This window comes from Acartia tonsa, chromosome 3 (assembly GCF_053477335.1).
Source record: "Acartia tonsa isolate MP-2025a chromosome 3, ASM5347733v1, whole genome shotgun sequence".
NCBI lineage: Eukaryota > Metazoa > Arthropoda > Copepoda > Calanoida > Acartiidae > Acartia > Acartia tonsa.
The window spans coordinates 53,059,215-53,078,931 of NC_137262.1; the positions used below are offsets into that span (position 1 = coordinate 53,059,215).

At 31.2% G+C, this 19,717-nt stretch overlaps 1 protein-coding gene across 1 annotated transcript; it reads left to right on the top strand.

Moving 5' to 3' along the window:
* The first annotated feature begins 4,095 nt into the window (after positions 1 to 4,095).
* LOC145314577 (uncharacterized) lies at positions 4,096 to 13,590 on the top strand. Its single transcript, XM_080154556.1, has 3 exons — positions 4,096 to 4,340; positions 11,017 to 11,347; positions 12,143 to 13,590. The coding sequence occupies exons 2-3, from the start codon at positions 11,053 to 11,055 to the stop codon at positions 13,486 to 13,488; spliced, it is 1,641 nt and encodes a 546-aa protein (XP_080010682.1). The 5' UTR covers positions 4,096 to 4,340; positions 11,017 to 11,052; the 3' UTR covers positions 13,489 to 13,590.
* The last annotated feature ends 6,127 nt before the right edge of the window (positions 13,591 to 19,717 follow it).

Here is a 19,717-nt window from a genome sequence, read left to right on the forward strand (position 1 = left end):
TCCCCCCCCCCCAAAAAAAAAAAATATTTTAAAATTTTTTAACTAAAATTAAAAATTATGGGAGAGGGGCACCAACCCCCCCAAAAAAAAATTTCCACCGCCCAAAATTTTTTTACTTTTTCTTTTAAAATCTAAAATAAGAAATTGGGTTATCAAATTCGACTCTCTCCTCCTCAAGTGCCCCTAGAAGCCTCTAGGGGCGTAGCCGCTAGTATTGTTTAAAGTAGCAAGATTGTTTTTGTCTGAGACTCAATTTAAAAAAAATAAACTACCTATTGAGTTATCAATTTTAGGAAAGCTATACAAAGGTCTTGATATGGTTTAAAGCTATTTCATGTTAAGAATGGCATATTGGGATAGTTTTAGCCTATTTTAAGGCGCCCTTCCTACCCCTTCACCTTATGCTACGTGCGCAGTCTCTGGTATATTACTTAATTTTTATGATGCAATTCAAAGTTATAATAAATGCACTGATATAATGGTTTTGCTTTAGTTTGAAAAAAATCTTTTTTTTAGTTTTTCTGAACGTATTAAAGGGTCTATAGGCCTACCTTACATCATATACATACATATTTTATGTGTATATAAGAATTAAGACATGTATTTTGAAAAAATATTAACCAGTCTATAAAAATACTTACTTTGTCTGTCCGTTTTTTTTTTTATCTTTTTCCTAAAATTTTGTAGCGGGACAAAGTGTTTCAAAATCAGCCGTGTGACGTCATAAAACTGAGCGATTATCCATCTCAATTTTAGAGGTTTTCTTTCCTTCTTCTCCTTTCATCTCCCTCGTTTTTATGACGTCACATGGGTGATTTTTGAGACACTTTGTCCAGCTACGAATTTTTTCAAAATATTCTTTATTTTTCCTTTGCTAATATTGGATGTCATATTACGTTGCACATTTTTTTAAATTCTTAAATTTATGTCTATATCTTCGATTGAAAATTTATAACTACAAATTATAATATCTAGGCACTTTTTAAACTCCTTATTACGCATTTTACATTATAACATGTAAATCTAAATATATTGCTCGCATGGATTTAGTTTTTAGATGACTAGATCTTTTTTTATTAAGCACAACGATTCTATACTTAGGTCTATATGCTAAAAGACTATTATAAAGTTTAAGTTTTAGAAATTGGATTAAACACTAGGGCAAAGGTTTTGGAGATCTTAAGCCTTATTCAGAAAGACAGGCATCGTTCTACTTTGAATCATATATGTTCATTTTTATTAAAGTTAGGGAAATATCATTTGGTGATTATAAAAACATTTTACTTTTCATTGAAGATAAACTAATAGTTATTTCTCGCATCGTATTATAAACGGCTTTTCGCGGATATAGAATGTACCATTATGAGATTAAAACTAGTTTTTTTAGCCCCGAGGTGCCGAAGGCACCGGATAAAAAAACTGGTTTTAATCTTATGATTGTTCATTTTTATATTCGTAGAAAGCTGAATATAATACGATGCTAGACATAGTTTTTTCGTATGGATGAAAACCGGTTCCTATCCACCGGATTCGAATGAACACGAGAAAGAAATTTATCATCTGATATAAACTGTTACATTTTCTTGAAATATGGATAACATTTGGGTTACTGCTCTAAAACTCACAATGTTTGTCTATAATTTAATAAGTATTTTTTATCTGAAATTTTGCTTTTTAAATTCCCTATCTTTTTATTTGTTAAAAAATCAAATTACTGTGTCTTGCTACTTATGGATGTTGTCATCCTTATTCAAGTATAAAAACAACTAGGCTATATGCTAGGTTATTACTTAATTCAAATTTCACTTGAAATTGCGCATTTCTTAGAAATAAAAGTTTTGAAAGATTATTTATGGATAAAAATCCACTTTGACCCAAATTGACCCAATTTAGAGAGAGTTAGATATAAACATATAAACAATATGTAATAGAGATATTTTAGAGTAATAGCTTTCAGGATTTATAAAGAGTCTGATTTAACATTTAACAATATGTAATAGAGATATTTTAGAGTAATAGCTTTCAGGATTTATAAAGAGTCTGATTTAACATATAAACAATATGTAATAGAGATATTTTAGAGTAATAGCTTGTACGATTTAGAGTAATATTTAACATATTAACAATATATGATAGAGATATTGTAGAGTGACAGCGCATATAATTTAGATATTTTTGAACATAAAAACCATGTGTAATAGAGATATTGTAGAGTGATATCACATATACTTATATAAAAGTAACAGGATCTGTATCTGTCTGTACCGAAGGATCACTGTAACCGCTGAACCAATATGGTTATTCTTTATAGTGGAGCATTTCATCGTTATAACTATTTTGGAAATAAAATGAAAATAGGAGTTGGGCGAAACTGCAAGATAGAGATGAGTATTGAGTATTCACTAAATCATTTCTAGCTTTGGTTGGCCTAACAAAACTACAACCAAAGGCTAAAATCTTGTAATTCTACTAGTATTTTATCTAATAAATTTGCCCTACTCCTCAAACAGAGTGAGAGAGATTAAGAGAGATCGAGAGAGAGAGATGGTGTGAGTGAGTGAGAGATAGAGAAAGAGAGAGAGAGGAAGAGAGGTGAGGAGGAGAGAGAGAGAGAGAGAGCAAGCGAGAGAAAGAAGAAAATAAGACGGACACAAACTTTTTTAACAAGAATTTTCAAGATCATTGAACCGAGTTCAACTTTTACTTGTTTAGCAGCACAGCTACCCTATTATTAGGGTATGCGCGTCTGTCCGTCCGTTTGTCTGTCAGTTTGTAAATACAATTTTATTGTAACTTGAAATTATTGTATTCGGTGATTTATATATAACCAGCGGCTACGACCCTAGAGGATTCTAGGGGAACTTGAGGTGAGAGGGAAACCGAATTAAAAAGTTTAAAAAATGAATAAAATCCATTTTTTGGTTTGGTTGGTAAAGGTGAAGGTTAAGGTGATCTCCCCCCAAAGAGTTATAAACTTACTTTTATAAAAACTAATAATTATATAATAATTTCCACTTTTAAGAAGAACCATATCGGTTCAGCTGTTAGCGAGATTTGCTTTACAAGATATACAAAAACACACACATTCTGTTACTTTCATACATGGATACATGCAAAACAATTTTCTCGTATTCATTCGAATCCGGTGGATAGGAACCGGTTCTCATCCATACGAAAAAACTATGTCTAGCATCGTATTATATCCAGCTTTCTACGAATATAAAATTGTACAACCATAAGATTAAAACCAGCTTTTTTAGCCCGTGCCTTTGGCACCGCATTCTATATCCGCGAAAAGCTGTTTATAATACGATGCGAGAAATAACTATTACTCTATTTATAATTATGTTCTTTTTAAAAAAATTGCTGCGTTTTTTGGACATAATTGGACTTGTAAATATACAAGTCCATGCTGTTTATGTGTGAGTGTGTATGTGTGTGTGTGTGTGTTCGTGCGTGTATGTAGGGTACTAAGGTTCGTTCCCCTATGCACCGTGTGCACTCACTCTCTCATATGTGCTCGTCGGTGCACACACAAAACGACAAATATTCATATTTTCAAACAGATTTTGATTTTAAAGAAAAAAAACAACTATGACTATGGCTATGAATTATTTGAAAGAAAAGAATTTTTATGTTGCTTAATGCATTGTTTAAAAAGGATAAATTAAAAATGGTGAAAAAAGGGCGACTTCTGATGCAGATTGTCCAAAAATGAATGTCCTAGATGCAGTTTTAAAAAATTAAGAGCAATCGGTTGTCGTTGAATGTTGAAAAAACTACAACTGAAAGCGTTTTGTTTGTTTGTTTGTAATAATTTTATTTCTTTCATTAGCAACTATTGAGGCTTCACTCTTAGCCGAAACTAATGGTATAACTGCAGTGGGTAAAATTATATTTCCAAAACGGTTAAGCTGTTGTCGAGATCTTAAGTTTCAGACTGATATATAGGATGAAAGACATCTCTGTACCATAATTACATACTTGTATGATGTATTAAAAAAATTTGCTAATACTTAAATCTTCTGTTTTGTATATACAAGATAGAAAAGGGAAAGAGAGAAAAGTGAATCTCTCCCGTCCCCCAGTTCAAAAAAAGTTCTTTTCTCCCTTAGAAACCTATATAGCGCTACGCAAGGGAAAATTTTTAGAGAGAGAGAGAAGAGCAAAGAGAAAGACAAAATAAAAAAAACTTTTAGTTGAGTAAAAGAAGGCTTAAACTCAACATATATCAAAAATAGCCTCATAATTTATTTTACTAGTGAAATTTTAGAATGGTTTCAAAACTAGATCTGATTGGAAAAGAAAGTGTTAGTTCTCATAATATGAAACATTAAAAGGTATTTTAATTTTCTTTTATAATAAATTATTATTTTGATTGCTGTGTTGATAATATAATGTGACGCAAAATTTGATCTTGCAAATTTCATTTACGCAATATTTTTCTTTGGTACTTGTGTTACATAAGTTTAAATCAAATGATTGTTTCAATATTTCAATTTCAATATTTCGGAAATTGAATTTTAAATGGGGTTTTCAAAAAATTACTTGTTCTGTGTGTTTGCAAATACTGTATCTAAATGTAAAATTCAAGCACTTTTACGCAATTAATGGTGGGTATCTTAATTGAGAAAAAAAATTCTGCCAAAATAATTTAGTATTTTCTAATATAGCTACATCAGAATATAGCAATTTAACATAGAGGTCAAGGAACACACAATAATAGACTTAATAAAAAAAATTTAATGTTGAAAATTTTGTTGGTAAATTTTTTAAATCAAAAATAATATTTTTTGTTGTTTTGCTGAAACCTAAAACTGGTTTGTTCCTAATGTAATTTTGAAAATCGAAGCTTATCTATAATTAGAGTCTCTCTAGCCGTATATACATACAGCAAGCGATGATTGTTTGTATAGGTATTAGGCACGTTAAAAGTGTCCTACCAATTTCCAAATACATTTTTATTTTGAAAAAAATATGCCAAAGCCCACAAAACTCGTTTAAAATTAATTGAGGATAAAATTCACCAAACCTCTACATCAAAATTAATAAAATTTTTGTTTATATTTATTAATTGAAATAATTCATCTACATTATTAGTTCAGTTCCAATATTTTCCTCAATATATCAACCTAAAAACATAAATAGATAGATAAATAGGCCAAAAACAAAATTGATTTGAAAGTAGGGTAGAAATTTAGAAGCTATTTACATTTTTTCTCTCCTGTCCTTATTCATTACTTAACTCTTTAACACACATTTTTTTGTACAACGACAAGGTTGACAATATTTACAAACATAAAATAAAGAATTTAATAAAACGAAGAAACAATTAAAAATACAGCTAATAACCAATAAATAGCTTCTTTCAAATTTATACCTAAGAGATATCTTTATAAATACTAATAATATTGCTGAATCTAAAAGAACTATATTAATAAACATTAATACACTTTTTGTAAAATTTCAACAAAAGTTATCAATTGAAACCTCTTTTAAAAGTTGTAAAAATAAATCCATGAATTTCAGTATCTCAAAAGAAACGAGAACGATTTTATTAATAAGCAGGCAAAGAATGTAAACAATAGTAGAATAGGATAAATTAAGAAACCAAAAAGTAGATGGTTAACAAAAAAGTAAACTCATCACAACAATACTAAAAAAGTATGCATTAACCAATGAAAAACAGGCTTGTAGAGAATCTACGCATCTGTAAAAAAAAACTAGATGCAATGATATGAAGTGGCAGTTAACCCCTTTTCTCCACTTCACATTTTCCCATGCAGTTCAAGCATGTTTTCTAAATATGTCAATCTAGTTTTTGATAAGAATTTGGATTTAATAATATGGATACAACAATCCGATATTCTAGAATCTTATATGTATGCTGGTCTAATAAGATCTAACAAACCACTGGTTCCACATTTTATATTTAGGGTTGGTTTTAGGCTATTTCAATTGGGGTATTTTAACCCCAACAAGGTAAATACTTTAAGAATAAAACTACATTCTTCTAAAATTAAACTTTTCTACATTGCTTTTTCATCTTGCTAGTAAAATATTTCTGTCTTTTGTATTTTCACATTTTTATCCAAGTTGGCTTTCTGTAAATTATAAATACTAATTAATCATCAAAGTTTTAGAAATTCAAATGTTTTATCCACTCAACTAAATACACCCAATCAGTTTCAGCTTCTGCGATGTTAAATTTCTTAAAATATATATACACACTTAATTTTAGTTAAGATAATACTGCTTTTCTTTCTCTTATCTGATTTCTGATAAGGGTTAAGCATTTTTTTCTTAACAAAATCAGGATTTTAACTTTTTGTATGAATGAACTTTTAAAGGCTTATTTAATTAAAGACGGAACAATGAAAATAATGTCCAAAGGTAGTGAATCAATAACATTTAAAAACCTCAAATATTAAGTGAGTTTGTATTGCTTAGACATAATTCTGACGGATAGACGTACTGACGGACTACATAAGCTGACTGTATGAATTTAAAATCCAGCTCTTTGAATCAAGAAAATTTAAACTTTAAAATCCTCTAATTCAATCAAAATCGTCTTCAAGCCCCTTTAAAAATGTTTTAAATCTTTTCAAATTTGATTTAAAATAGCTCAAATTCTTTGATGCATGTCCCTCCTGAAAATATTTGATATACCCCTGGGCCGGCTGTTTGGGAGGGGTACATGGGGGCTTTGGAGTATCCTTAAATTTCACTAATTGGACATTTAACTTCCATCATGTTAAATATTTCTTTCAATACCTCCGACCCACCCCTCGGGGTCCCTTTTAAAAGTGTTTCCACAATTATTTGTAATTATAAAGCAAATTTGCTTTTATAGATAAAAATGTACTAAATGGTCCAAGATTTTTAGGGAAGCCTCGCATAAGACCAATACGAATGTTTTAGGCTATTTGGGTATTTTCAAAACTTCTCCTACTTCTAGAAAAAATCCTTCTCTCACCATCTGTATTATTTTTGCTTCTTTCAGACAATTATTTCATAATTTAAATGTTGTAATTTTTAGTTCTCAAAGTAAAAGGATGCAAAAAGACGTAAATTGTATGATACTTTTTCTCCAGAAACATTTTACCTGTAATGAAAATAATTGGATATTTTGATATTGTATTTTCAGTTGTATTTCATAAACATATTGTTCCTTTTAAATATAGTTAACGGAAAATCAGATTGTGAATAAAATAGACTTAGAAAAGAAAATTAGATAAAAGGGGCTGTTAACACCCAAAGGAATAAATTTACAGAAATGTATTTTAAATAAAATTATTTATACAAAAAACACAAACGTATCACAATATTTGCTGACGATTGATTAAGCATTCTATTAGTTACAAATAAATATATGTAAAAAATCTTTAAAACTGACTTATTTTAAAAATGCATTGGTGTCTTTTGGACAGTTACTACTTACTTTTAAATTCCAGAATACTTGACCCAACATGTGCAGTGTTACACATTTTTTCCTAAAAATTGGGCTTTAACCTCTTTTATTCTATGGTTAGAAATTTCTCCTTTTCAATGTGCATTAACAGAAAAGGAATAAAATTTCATTATGTGAAACAATTTTGGGGAGAGGTAATGTTTAAAACAAACCAAAGAAAAAAAACTTTTGCTTTGAACTATCTTTAATTTTTTTATTGTTAAAATTCAGAAAATAAGTTTTCATTGGGGGGCTATTTTCATTAAAATTACTCTACCTCCAACCCCCCGCCTCCCTTTTAAAACCAGCTAAAATTAAACCTTGATTAATAAAAAGCTTCATTAAGAAACTAAATCAATGTTTAGTTTTATTGGATATCAGAATTTATTGTACACACTCACAAAGCTACTAATAAATAATTATTGGTTATTCAGGGCGCTAAAATTATTCGTCCTACCTTGAATAATTAACCCTGAAGGATCTAGTTCTAATTTATGTCCTTAGTAACACAATATTTTAAACAACAAGAGAAAATCTGAGCCCGACACTTTTTTGACGTGAGTGGGTTTTTCTTTCTTTTTTTAGGGGTGGAAAATCTCTACATGGAGCTAATAAAAGAGACAAGTATAATAAAACATATTTAATGCATTGGTTGGAATATTTATTTATCGCATCGTATTATAGACAACTTTATAAGATTAATGCCAGTTTTGTTAACCCAAGGTGGAAAAGGCTCGTGCTAAAAAAACTGGTAGTAATTTTATGATTTTTTATTTTAATATTCGTGGAAAAATTACTCTGATACGATGCTATGCATGATTTTTCAGCATGGCTAAAAACTGGTTCTAATTTAGCAGATATTAATCGGTTTCGAAGTCATACTGGAAAAGTATTTGATCTAATGTTTTTTTTTCAACAACATATTGTTTATTAAAAGCAGTAAGACTGATGAATGATATATTATTCATACGTTTAACAGTAAGCGTTGATAATGGTATCCTCCTTTATTTAGAACTAGCGGCTACGCCCCTAGAAGCCTCTAGGGGCACTGCACTGGTAGGAGAAGAAAAGTCGACCTAATCCTATTTTAAATTTTCGTTTCAAAAGAGTTATAAAAATTATATTTTGGGGAAGAAGGGGGTGAAGACACCCTCTCGAAAAATAGTTTAAAACCTTCCCAGGACCTATAAGAAGCTTCACTGTAAAGGAGAACAATATAGGTTCGGCGGGTAGCGAGATCCTTCGGGACAGACAAAAAACGCTTACTACTTTATATAATAGGATTAAATGCTTGATGCTGTTTTTATATTCATACTTTTTAAACATGAAATTTCCACGAAGAATCTTAATTAAATGTTTCTAGAATATTAATACCTTCCCCAATTTTTTATGACCCTAGAATTTACAGCTCATTTTGAGTGCCCTTTAATTTTACAAAATCAGAAACAGATGGTTTTTGAGCAGGATTATGAAGGGATAAGACAATGGAGATAAATTGATAAATATCCCCAATGATGAGAAACAAAATTTCCCATTTTGTAGATTTAGATTGTTTAAAGATTGAACTCTACTAGTTTGGAACCAATCAATTAAAATTTAATAAGTTTTGAGCCAACGAGTGAGATAAAATGGCTATACCACTTTGGGTACCGGTGTAACTTACTGTCCAATGTCCCCTCCCTCCCTGATTTTTAGAAATAATAGAATTTTCTTCTTTTCCCGTTTTCTGAGATGGGCGTTTTTTGAGATAGGCGTTTTTTGAGATGGGCATTTTTGGAGTTAGGCGTTTTCTGAGATGACCCAATATTTTATAAATCTTCATGAAAATAATCATCAACAGAATTGTCGTCCCTTTTTGGTTGAAATTAAATTTTCAAATCTAAAAGTACTTAATTCAATGAAAAAGAAATAAAGATAATTTTTATGTGATTTTTTAGCATTCAATAAATGAAGAGGATTTTTTGCAATCAATTGTATATTGAAAATTTAATGTAAAATCAGCAAAAAGTTAATGTAATCTAAAGTATTTTAAAAATTCTATAAATAGTCACATTTACCTGTAAAACTTTTATAAATCTGAATGAATTCTGATTTCAATTGGGGGAAAAAAATTAACGATTGCAAAAAATCTACACAACAATACATAATTTTATTGAGCATTTTATAAATTAGAGGTTACCCCTCTAGCATCTAGGGGCACTGAATTCAAATGATTAGAGGAATACAAAAATAGATCAAAGCCACCCAAGACTTAAATTAAAAACAATATAGCCTAAAAACATTACAGGATCTATGTGAAGCTTACTCTAAAATAGAGAACAAAATCAGTCCAGTAGTTACATAGAACTTCAGCTTCAGACAAAAACCTTACTACTTTATAAAGTAGGATTATACAGAATTTTTCACCCTATTAAATTTTTCTATATAGAAAGTAAATGTTTCAAATTTTTATAATTCAACCTTAGATAAAAAAAATGAAGTTGGGTAGTAACGGGCTCACATACATATAATAATCATGGAGAGGCTGGACTCCTTAAAAATTGTATAATATTTATAAATTGCTTTGATATGAAATGTTGAATTGAAAACTAAAATAAACCCAGTACTTAGGATTTTTACAATTTGCTAAAAAGGAACTATTTACGTTTTATAACAGGGACAGAAATAATATATTTCAAAACAAATTTTAAAGCAGACCATGTTTTTTTTTACAAACTTTCCGAAGCTTTGTCAAATGTCGACATTCTTTTACGTTATAGCTACAAACTGTTGTTAACATAATAAAAACAAAATCATTCTTCTGAAAGTTTTTGTTAAAATCTTTGTCTACTGTTTCCTTCTGAATTTATATCTATGTAAATAGTTGCGCCCCCCGCAGATTTTTCCATTCTTTTTTATCCAAATACCATTTTTAGTGTGCGGGATTTTTTTTTGTAAATGGGTCAATTGATTTCTGATCCTTTTTAACTCAAATAACTGAGATTTTTATTGAATTTTGGGTTTTGGTTCAGGAACTTTAACGGACCTTTCATGTTTAGGACATTTGTAAACGTCTTGTTTTTTGTTTAAAATTCGTTTTGCAGGAATTTTACATTTAGATTAAAATTCAATTTAAGAATGAAAAAATTTCAAATTACAGAAACCAATCTAAAAACAACAAAAAAACAGTTGAAGAATCGTAAAAAGCGAAGTTTTCTATACTTAGGTTTATCCGTCTTTCGGCCCGGTCGAGTGTAACGGTTATCATGTTGATTTCTCACTTTGTATGTTATAATTGTCATATTCATCAGATTTTTGAAACAATATATCCTAGGACAAGCTACAATATCGCAAAACATCTCTATAATTAAGATTAAAGCATGTAAGTTTTGACACTTATTTTCATGTTTGTTCCTAAAAAGTACAAAATTTATAGCACAACAAATAATAATCTTACATTTTTTTATAAAAAAAATCAACTTGGAAGTTATTGTCAGTAAACAACATTCTAGTTGTAGAGTAGCTTCGCTAATAAAAGCCTAAAATGATTGCATTTTTAAAAAATAATGATTTATGTTTTATTCCAGGTTTGTGGCTTAGTAAATTTTAAAGCTGGCAGAAAGATGGACCCAGACGCACCAAGCTCGAGTTCTGACCTAATCCTGCGCAACCGCCGAATCGTCCGCCGCTCGTCCGCCAGCAAATATGCAAAAAGCCCTGCAGACAACTGTGCCAGAAGTAGTTTTCCTGAGATACCCGCAGTGGTGTCCAGGTCTCCAGAATTGTCCCGCCAGGATGCTCTGAAGCTGAGACAGGGCTTGACAAGTGTCAATTTGTCTGCTGAGATGAAAAGGAAAAAGTTTCCTGGGTCCAGCAGTAATTCCCCGTCCACACCCTGTCCGAATAAATTGGGTTACCGTGAGTATCTTTTATCTTTTTGGAAGCGAAGCTACTCCATAATAAATGTACGTCCGCCTGTAAAATTTCTGTATCTTTTTATATTTACAAAAGTTCTAGATGTCATGTTTTAATTGATTTATTTTAGAATTTATTGACATTTTATCACTTGTCAGAAGCAGCCTTTAGTGTCTATTAAAATATGACGTCATACAATACAAATGACCCTTGATATGATAGCATACATTTTACTATTGGTCATTTAAAATATATACTGGCCTTTCATTGGTCGTTTTTTTATTTTATGACGTCATTTTTTATTAGGCACTATAAGCTGCTACAATTTGTAGTTGCTGTATTTGTTATTGATATACATAATTGTCCTTGTTCTCTTTATCTTATTGTTATCTTTTTCTTGGGAATTTCAATTATCATATTTGATATGAGATATTTATAAAGATTATCAAATAGAAATTTAATAATTTAAAGAATTTAGATAGACATAAAGACAAACAATTGAGTCTAACAAAATGTATTTTTTTTTCAGTATTGCTTCGAAACCGACTGATATCCGTTGGATTAGAAACAGTCTTCATACTGAAAAATCATGTATAGCATCGTATTGCAGACAATTTCCCCCGAATTTCAAAATAAAAACCATAAAATTAATATTAGTTTTGTTAGCCTTGGCCTTCGGTCCTTTGAGGCCAACAAAAACTGGTTTAAATATTTCATTTTAATATCCACGGAAATCTGGCTATAATACGAAGCGATATATAACTATTGAACACTAATAAATTCTTATTTTTGTTTCAGATGATTGTTGTCGCCACCTGCCAGGTGCAGAAATCCTACGTCACTGGTTGGCCACTCCCTCCAGCAGCCAGTCATCAAGCTCCAGCAGCGGAGGCCACGCCAACCTGCAGGATATTGCAGACGACAACAACCAGTCAGATCTTGATCTCATTTTTGACACCAGTGGTGACAATCCCCCTGATGCTGTTCTAGCTGATTTAGTTGATTATGTGAATGAGAATGGGGATGTTAATATTACTACCACAAGTGATGATAAAAACATGCTGCATTTAGCCATAGAAAGACTTGAAACTCTACAAGATACTCTACAAGTTATGTCATATCTATCCACTCTTCCCATCAAAATAAATCATGTTGATTTAAACGGTGACACTGCCCTAACCCTCATTGGACAGAAAATTTCTAAAACTGAAAATTCAGAAATGTTCTTTATTTGTCAAATAGTGGCTAATCTACTGCGGATGGGGGCTAATATTCACCATAGAAACAATAAAGGAATGTGCCTGCTAAGCTATAATCTCAAACATTTAGACTACAGCATCGAGCTAACAAGAATGTTACTAAACAACGGAGCGGATATGCTACGAGATCGAGAATCAAGCCAGAATTATCCCCTAGCTGTTTTTATACGAAAAATTATTGAACAAGGATCTTTAGATAATACTGAGCGCAGCATACATTTACTTGGAAGTGTTTTATCTGCCAAAGGAACCAGAACTGCTTATGACCATCTGGAATCTGGTATCCTTAGCACTCTGTTAGCTGAAGCAAAGTATCCCAGATCAAATGTGCCAAATTTAATCATTGAACTGAAGGAAAAATTTGAATATTATTGGAGTGAACCCGCCTCCCTACAAAATATATCAATCCATACAATCAGAGAAGCTCTAGCCAACAATTTGAATCCCGATAGAAAAATATTTATTGACAACCAAATAGATAATTTGTTACTGCCAGTTAAGCTGACCAACTACCTCAACCTTTACAATTTCTCAACTTGTGATACTCAAAGCCCCGTAAATTATCTACCTATCCCTGTCCCAGTTGGACAATATACCCCTGCGGATGGACAACCTAGCTCTGCAGGTGTGCCACAACCTAACCATCAAAATATCTATCTCCAACCCACCGAAGTAAAAGCCATCAGAAATCAGAAACCTGTGTTCCATTTCAAAACCTGTGATTTACCAGCCGCCGCTCGGCGGCCATTAGCAGCCAGACGGAGGGCACGAGCCGCCGTTTCAGCCGCTGCTAACAAGCCAAAGACTGACGTTCAAGAGGCGAAGGAGGAATTCGTTTCACTCACTCTTCAACATATCTTACAAACCTCGTTGAAATCGCTGTAAAATTTTTTTTATTGCTCATTTTTATATTTTGTATTAATTGTTTTTCATTTTACTATTATTATTATTTATTTTGCATATTGCTAAAATATAATTTTGCCTAAAGATTTTTGTTGATTATTTTTTTAAATGTTACAAATAATGATTGGAACGTTGATCGGTAGTATAACAAGGATGAAAACATCCATTAAAGTGTAGCTCAAGAGACAAATATAGAGAAACAGCGAATTTAATATTGTTAACATCTGTCCTACAAAAGTTATGCAACTAAAGGATGCTTGACATATGGATATAAAGTTTGCTTTTATTATAGAGATGCTTCGCTTTTAACATTTTTGCATAATCATCCAAAAAAAACAATGTTCCAGATACCAAGTATTTAGGACAATTATACCCAATATAAAATTGTTTAAAAATCATATTTTTAAAATGGTCAATAAGGTTTTCTGGTAAAGTGCTTTATAGAATTCCCTCGTATAAAATTGGTATCTAACAGTTACAGGAATCAGCATATAAAGTTTAAAATCTATAGGACGATCATTGATCAACCCTTCAAATGAAAATATTTTTTTTATTACGTTTATATGCCTCTTTAGGCATAAAGTTTTCAGACCTGCAAAGTTTTCACTGCTTTTTTCAGTTCAAAAAATGATTTTATATGCTTTCACGTCATTTGCATGGCACTTGAGACCTTCAGACAATTGGTCTTTAAAAAGTTTATCTGTTCGTCTCTTTCCCTACAATTTAAATTGTACTTGGATATTAAATTTATAATTCCTTTTAAAAGAAATTTAAAATATTAATAGTTATTTCTCGCATCGTATTATAAACAGCTTTCCGCGGATATACATAGAATGTACAATTATAAGATTAATATTAGTTTTTTTAGCCCCAAGATGCCGAAGACACGGGCTAAAAAAACTGGGTTTAATCTTATGATTGTACATTTCTATATTCGTAGAAAACTGGATGTAATACGATGCTAGACATAGTTTTTTCGTATGGATGAGAACCGGTTCCTATCCACCAGATTCGAATGAGTACGAGAATTATATTTTTTTGTTGCTCTTTTTCACTTATGAAATAAAATTTTGTGGAAAAAATAAGAGGATAGTTACTAAGTTGATTTTAATTATTTCGAACTGAAAAAGATAACTTCCAAAAAAAAGAAATTATTTCAGCAATGATTCTCTATAACTTGAAATGTTACAATACAAAAAAAAATATATTATTTCTCAGAAAATTAGGTTATTTAGCTTTGGTTAAATTTGGCGTTGAAGGAAAGTTCATATTAAGAAAATGTTTTGCCTTCTACTCATACATATAAAAAAAATGTTTATTTTTTCTTTGTTTATAAGTTTACAGCAAAATATTAGTTAGTATCTGGCAATTTTTAACATTAGTTTTTTTTATCGTGAAAAGTTGAAGGCACCGTTACTATTCTGATTTTATTAATTCAGGTATATGTTACTAGTTTTCTTTGGAGAATGTTATCCTTGTTATTTAGGAATATTTGTTTCATGATAGAATTAGAATAAGAGCATCTTATATGTATGGTAAGGGAAAGGTATTCTGAAAACTGTATTAAAAACCTAAAGATTCAAAATTTTGTCTATAAGTATTAAGATTAAAATGGAGACAGTAAACTGTAACTCAGTAATATTATAACAAAAATAACTAAATTACCAACAGCTGGCCAGTATACATTTAAATTGACCAATAATATGCCAGCATGCCGAAATGTTTTACAGGCATTATAAAAAGCTTCCACAAATTTCCAGGTTAGTTTTGGGGAGTGAGGTGGTATTCAACATGTGGCTTTACCGCAATAACATCCGAAAAACATTTTTCAGTTTGGGTACAACCCCCTCCCTTATCTAGATATTGGTATTATCCTAGCCGCAGCGCTCGGCCCCCTAGCCTTAACCTAAAAAAATTTTCAAAATTTAAAAAAAGAATTTCTAAGAGGTTAACGTCCAGATATTTATCGGGGTAGGAGGATGTAAAAAGGTTGCTTCTTAACTCACCCCCAAGACAAAAACTTGTGCACACCCTTGCAACATTTATTTCAGAATACTTGTCTAATAACGTATTGACGTATAAAATATGTGTTTTTAATCGGATTGATAAGTTCATTGAACTTTTTTGATTAAACGCTACTTTTTTAAATTGCGTAGCTACTTTAAAACTAAAGTTTGATATTTGTATTTCTACATGGATAGGTAAATTGGAAATTTTTTTCAAACTTCACACTTTTTATGTGATTAAAATCACTTTGAAAACAAATTTGTAAGTGAAGTTACATTTCAGAAAAGGAAAAGGGTTTAATTCCTTACTTTACATTCTAACATCGCTTTTTTACGATTCCTTTGTAAATTCTTATTCCCGGTTGATTGCTCTTTTTTTAATTATCCAAAATATGAAAATAATTTCGAATAAAATGATTCATGATTGCCATTAAAGAACATAACTCTAACTATTGACACACTCTTGTGGTAAGAACATCAAATCTAATGTATAAAGTAAGATTGATAGGAAGCTTCGCTTCTTGTGCTCTAGTCATCCTTGTCGCCGCCTCTTTTCAGCCGAAACAATTTAAGAGCAGAGAAAAACTAGAGCAAGATGTTTTTATCTGTTATAAAAATAATATCACGGTTATCATAAATCGATTAGGTGAACAAACTTTCAATAAAAATAGGTTAGTTTTTAAAAAACAATTTATCTTTATTATAGTGAAAGTACTCTATGATTCAAAATATCTGTCTGTTTGTCTGTACGAAACAGCCTTAAACGCCAATTTCTCAGTTTATATTCAAGATACTTGACCATTGAGCACAAACATGTGAATCTATATCATCTATCGGATTCTATTAATGATGTTGTTCATATTTTGGCAGCTAATTGTTTTATTTCATTGAGTTTTGCTATTTGTCGAATTTGTATTCCTCAATTTTTCTGACAATTTATAAGTTATTTTAGGTAAAATTAAATTTTTTGTTTAAAAAACCATAGGAAAGATTTTTTTTAATAATGGATTCACGAAAAAAAGACAAACCCAGCAAGTTATACTTACTAACCTAGTGTACATAGTCATTGATGCAACAAACTTCAGAAGTATATCTTATTAGAGCCAAAATCTTTGTTCAAACTGCTTTGATACTGTTATTGCTGCGCTCCATGTGGAAGTAGTTATCCTAGTTAAGAAGTAGAAATAACAACTTAAAAAGTTAGCACATGGTAGGTGTCAAAAAAAAAAACGGTGGATTAAAAAAACATGTTTCTGATTTGAAATCCTATTCAATTGAAAGGATTAATTTATATGTCAAATAAAAAGCAACAAACTAACTTTTTTATATAAAGCACATGCTCTCTCTTTTTTCTAGTTGGAGAAAAAGGTTTAGGAATTGAGGAGACGTTTACTACTTTATTATCTTTTACCGGCTTCGCTACTAGCTCCTAGGTACAACTAAGAGAAAAAAAATCTTATTTTAAATAAAATTTTAGGTGTGGGTTAATTTTTGCCAACGAAAAATGATTATTGTATAAACCAAAATCAGTTAAACATTTTGAAACCTTTCCTTTTTTGGGTGCGTAAGAAAATGCGTTTCAAGCATAATAATCACAAGACAACTGCTTCGTACCTGAAACTGATAAAGTTAGTGGCGAGCACTGAAATTTGGCAGGGGGTGTGTGAGTTAGGAAGAAGGGGAATTATGGGGGCATTGACACCCCATACACCCTAATTTACACCTTTCGCACGCCTATTAGACTTGTACTGTTTTTAAATGAAGCAAAGTACTTTATAGACACCAAAACTTTATCTGATTATCATAAAAGTTATCATAATATAAATAGAATATTGATCAAATGTACTTTAAATCATTCCTATAAATCCACGTGTTATTATTTCATATTTGTTGAAATTTCCCCTTTTACTCTATAATGTATTTCAAAAAGTAAGTCAACCACCCAACTAGGGAACGTTTTTCTCAATATGCTGTTAATCAAAGGACAATTATGGCTACAGATAGTAATGCAGCTTTTATCAACTAGCATTGAAGAATTTTAATACATCTTGATAACAAGTTTATTTTTGACATATACATTTTACATGCATAACTAGAAAACAGACCAATTGATGGACGTTTTCTTGTAGCTGTGCTTCTGGAAGTGAGGTATGACAATAGGAAGTTATTTATTTTTCTACATAATTTTTTTACTGTATTTATTGAAAATTGAATGTAATTGTTTTTAAGAAGACATTTTTCTATCCCTGCCAACAGCTGAAAAAAAAGAAATTCGCGGGGAAATTTTCAAACAAGCGTAATCCTATTCCCCCCCCCTCCCCCCATCGTGTATTGCATAATTACCCCCCTTCTTTTATCCCCCTGGGGGTAGTTGTATTGTATTACACTGGAAATACAGTTTTCCATATTTCTATTGAGTAAATATATATGGAAAAGGGATGTTTAAAAGTCAGCAGAAAAAGTACCCCAAAAGTTTTAGAAGAAAGGGAAAAGAAGATTCCAAATTAAAATGGTAAAAAATCATAAGGGACTATTAAAGCTTCAATTTTAATGCATTCTTTTAAATTAGATCTCGTAAACGGCTAATCGATCCATATGTAAAAAAGAAGTATCTGTGCGGATACGTATAAGGCTAAAGGCTTATTGGTTGAATGTAAGTATGAAATTCTTTGCGAAAGTTTTGACAATTTATTGAGATTTTCGAAAGGTTGGTTGTGACCATGGCTAGAAAAAAACAGGAATCAACAGCCGCGCGTCAGCCGCCTGTAGGCCTCAGTAAAATCAACCTTTTCTATCAGCAGGAATTCTAAACCTGGCCCATATGTGGTAATACATCTTGAAAATGGAAACTTATAAGAAATTGTTTCAGTTTAAATTTCTAGTTAAGCTTTTTTCAAATAGGGACAAGGTGACTGCAAAATCAGCCATGTGACGTCATAAAAATGAGGTAGATGAGAGGAAAAGTGGGAAAGAAAACACTTTAAAAAAGAGATGGATAATCCCTCATTTTTATGACGTCACATGGCTGATTTCTGAGTCATTTTGTCCCCCTACATTTTTCAATGTCATTGGCAACATAAAAATTGCAATCCGAAAAAAATTTACTTTTTCAAAGTACTTTCACAACTTCTGTACAATAACTTTGATTGACCCCTTCAAGGAGAAATAGGAAAAGAGTTTCATTTTGCGTCAGCCAAGCTGTGCGTACATTTTCTCCCCTGCTTCCCCATTTTGGCGGATTTTTTCCTCTCCCAAATTTTCTCCTCGTTACTAGAGTAAAGTAGAGCGGCCACTTGGTAACCCGATTCTGGAGTATTTAGAGATATTTTAGACTGTTCATTTAATTTATTATTAAGGAATGCTACCAAACAACTAATTTGACCTATTGCTATGGTAATTTTCTAAGAGAGAGGAGGTGGATACAAAAAATTTCATCCTTCCTAAAAAAATAATTTTTTGTCATCAGTAAACGAGATCTTTAGGCACATACAAAAAAACGGCGTTATTCTCTTACAATTAGGTTAGGTTTGGTTATCTAGGCTAGGGGGCCGAGCGCTGCGGCTAGGCAGGCCAGGGGGTTGAGCGCCGCAGCCAGGTTTCCTAGTTTTGTCAGAGGGGGGGGGGGGGTGGTATTCAAATTTTCAAAATTAAAAAAAAATCCCAAGAGGATAATACCAAATTATCATATTTCCTTAATCTTTCCTTGATCAAAACATATCTTTGATTACTCTATTTAAGATCTATTTGTAATAAGAGGAAGAGAAAGAACGGATTTTTACCCGCGCCCTCTGAAGCTGTTTCTGTGTGTGAGTGTGTATGTGTGTGCGCCCTCTGAAGCTGCTTCTGTGTAATATGTATGTGTGTGTGTGTGTGTGTGTGTGTGTCAAAGGGGTCATTCACCCTAATTCCAACGTGCAAGGAGCATAGATTAAAATATATTCGAATACAAAGATGGGACATTTTTATTTTTTACAACAGATGTTTTGTTTTTAAGGGTTTTAAGTTATAAAAATAGCTCCAAACCATCTTATGGCATATATAAAGCTACCCAAAAAGCACAATATATTTGGTTAATCCGTTTTGGAGATTTTATGCTTTGAATATTGATCAGTTACTGCTCTAGTGTATATTGCAGTATAAAATTGAGCAAGAACAATCATCTCAATTTGAAGGTTTCAATGTAAAATATTTTAAAAATTCAATGT

Bases quoted from the DNA above. Each gene is read 5' to 3' on its own strand.
- LOC145314577 (XM_080154556.1), top strand. From the start codon at position 11,053: ATGGACCCAGACGCACCAAGCTCGAGTTCTGACCTAATCCTGCGCAAC. The intron at 11,348-12,142 runs GTGAGTATCTTT...TTTTTGTTTCAG, and splicing joins TCCGAATAAATTGGGTTACC to ATGATTGTTGTCGCCACCTG.